Source organism: Trypanosoma equiperdum, assembly GCF_001457755.1.
Source record: "Trypanosoma equiperdum strain OVI genome assembly, contig: ctg_643, whole genome shotgun sequence".
Lineage (NCBI taxonomy): Eukaryota > Euglenozoa > Kinetoplastea > Trypanosomatida > Trypanosomatidae > Trypanosoma > Trypanosoma equiperdum.
In genome coordinates, this window is record NW_027124580.1 from 1242 (window position 1) to 2849 (window position 1608).

The 1608-nt window shown below is 44.1% G+C and overlaps 1 protein-coding gene across 1 annotated transcript; it reads left to right on the forward strand.

Annotated features, from left to right (window-relative positions):
• Window positions 1-155: 155 nt before the first annotated feature.
• TEOVI_000305200 (Trypanosomal VSG domain containing protein, putative) lies at window positions 156-968 on the forward strand (the record flags this gene model as incomplete). The annotated part of the gene is made up of 1 exon (XM_067226035.1): window positions 156-968. One exon carries the CDS (start codon window positions 156-158, stop codon window positions 966-968), a length of 813 nt encoding a protein of 270 aa, XP_067082136.1.
• Between the last annotated feature and the right edge of the window lie 640 nt (window positions 969-1608).

The following is a 1608-nucleotide window of genomic DNA, read 5'->3' on the forward strand; positions in this document are numbered from 1 at the left end:
CAGACACGGAAAACAAAGACAAGGAGAGCAACCCGACGTGGCAACCCCTTTGGGAAAACTGGGTGAAGCCGCGACAGAACCTCAAAGGCAACACCGGCATAGCGAAGACAGTAAAAGAATCAGACCTGAACAAACTTCAAGGTACGGCCAGAACCATGGCGCAGACTAAAGTGAACCAAGTGCTCTTGCATGCAATAGAGCTTTTCAAAAACGATAAAGAAGCGCAAACAGCAATAGACGCAGGCACAAAAGCCAAAATAGACGCGAAGCTAGTAGAAGCAGCGTACGGCGGAAAAGATGAAAAGGCCAAGTATGAAACAGACGGAAGCTCCCACGCAGCAGCAAAAGCTGTAGCCGGTTGCAACCAGGACGGCTCCATCTCGAACAAGCAGACGATCGCTTACACAATGCAGTGCCTGACACTACAGGACTCAGCAGCAACAGCAAGACCGCTGGGCGGCACAGCAAGCCCGGGACAATGGGACAACGCCAACGACAACCTTGGCACAGAATTCGCGAAAGTCAAAAAAAGCTGTCCCAAAGGAACAGGCGGCGAACTGACACCAGAAAGCATCCGCTCCTTACTCAGGAACCTACGGAGCCACATCAAGGTCATAGACGCCAACGGCTACCTCGGAGAATTCTTAACCACGGGGTGCACAGGTCACTCGGGAAGCGGCCTCTGTGTCAAATACACCAAGATCACTGACAGTAAAGACGAATTCAATACCTTAACTTTCGTCAAAGCTCTAACGGATGCAGCGAACCTGTTAGAGGCACGGCAAAAGGCGGTCGAAAAACGCAAGCAATTGAAAGAGGCACTCGTCCTTGAACTGAAGAGGGCATATAACGTCGCAGCCGAGTTGCAACTGCAAGTCCAAGCACATGCTACAGGACGCGTGGGCACCCAACCAGCAGACAAAGCAGCGGCCACCGACCAAAACAAAAAAACGAATGCGAAGCAATAAGAAAAGCAACCGACTGTAAAAACAATGGAAACTGCAAATGGGAGGGCGGTGACGCGAAAGATGGCCCCCAGTGCAAATTGAATACAACGGCAATAGAGCAAAAAGCAATAAAAACAGAAACAGTAGAAACACCAAGAGAGGGAGCAGCTGAAACTGGGTGTGCAAGACACGGAACTGATGAGGCAAAATGTGAAACTGACAAAACAAGCGACAAATAAACTGTGCTTTTGGGAAGGGTAAATATAATAAGGATGATAAGGATACAAAAACGCCGAAATGGTAGTTTTATTGAAATAAGATATTTAATTTGATTCCTGCAGCTTTTGTCAGTTTTGTAGTACTTTCGTATTCTACAACTATAACGATGTATTCTATACTCATAACCTCTGATATATTTCAACAAATTTTTTGTTAATCCTTTTAAAAATGTGAAAATTTAGAAAAACTGTTATTTTTGTATTATGGTGGGCTATGGGTTTAAAGTAGAAGAGTGGTAGGATATGAAAAAACAATGCTATTCTAATTTTGTTCGTGATGTTTATTTTTATAGATATTAGTTAGGATGATAATGGTAATGTTGTTAAGTGATAATAACAATAATGGTGATGATAATAATAATAATAGGAGAGTTTTGTGAGTG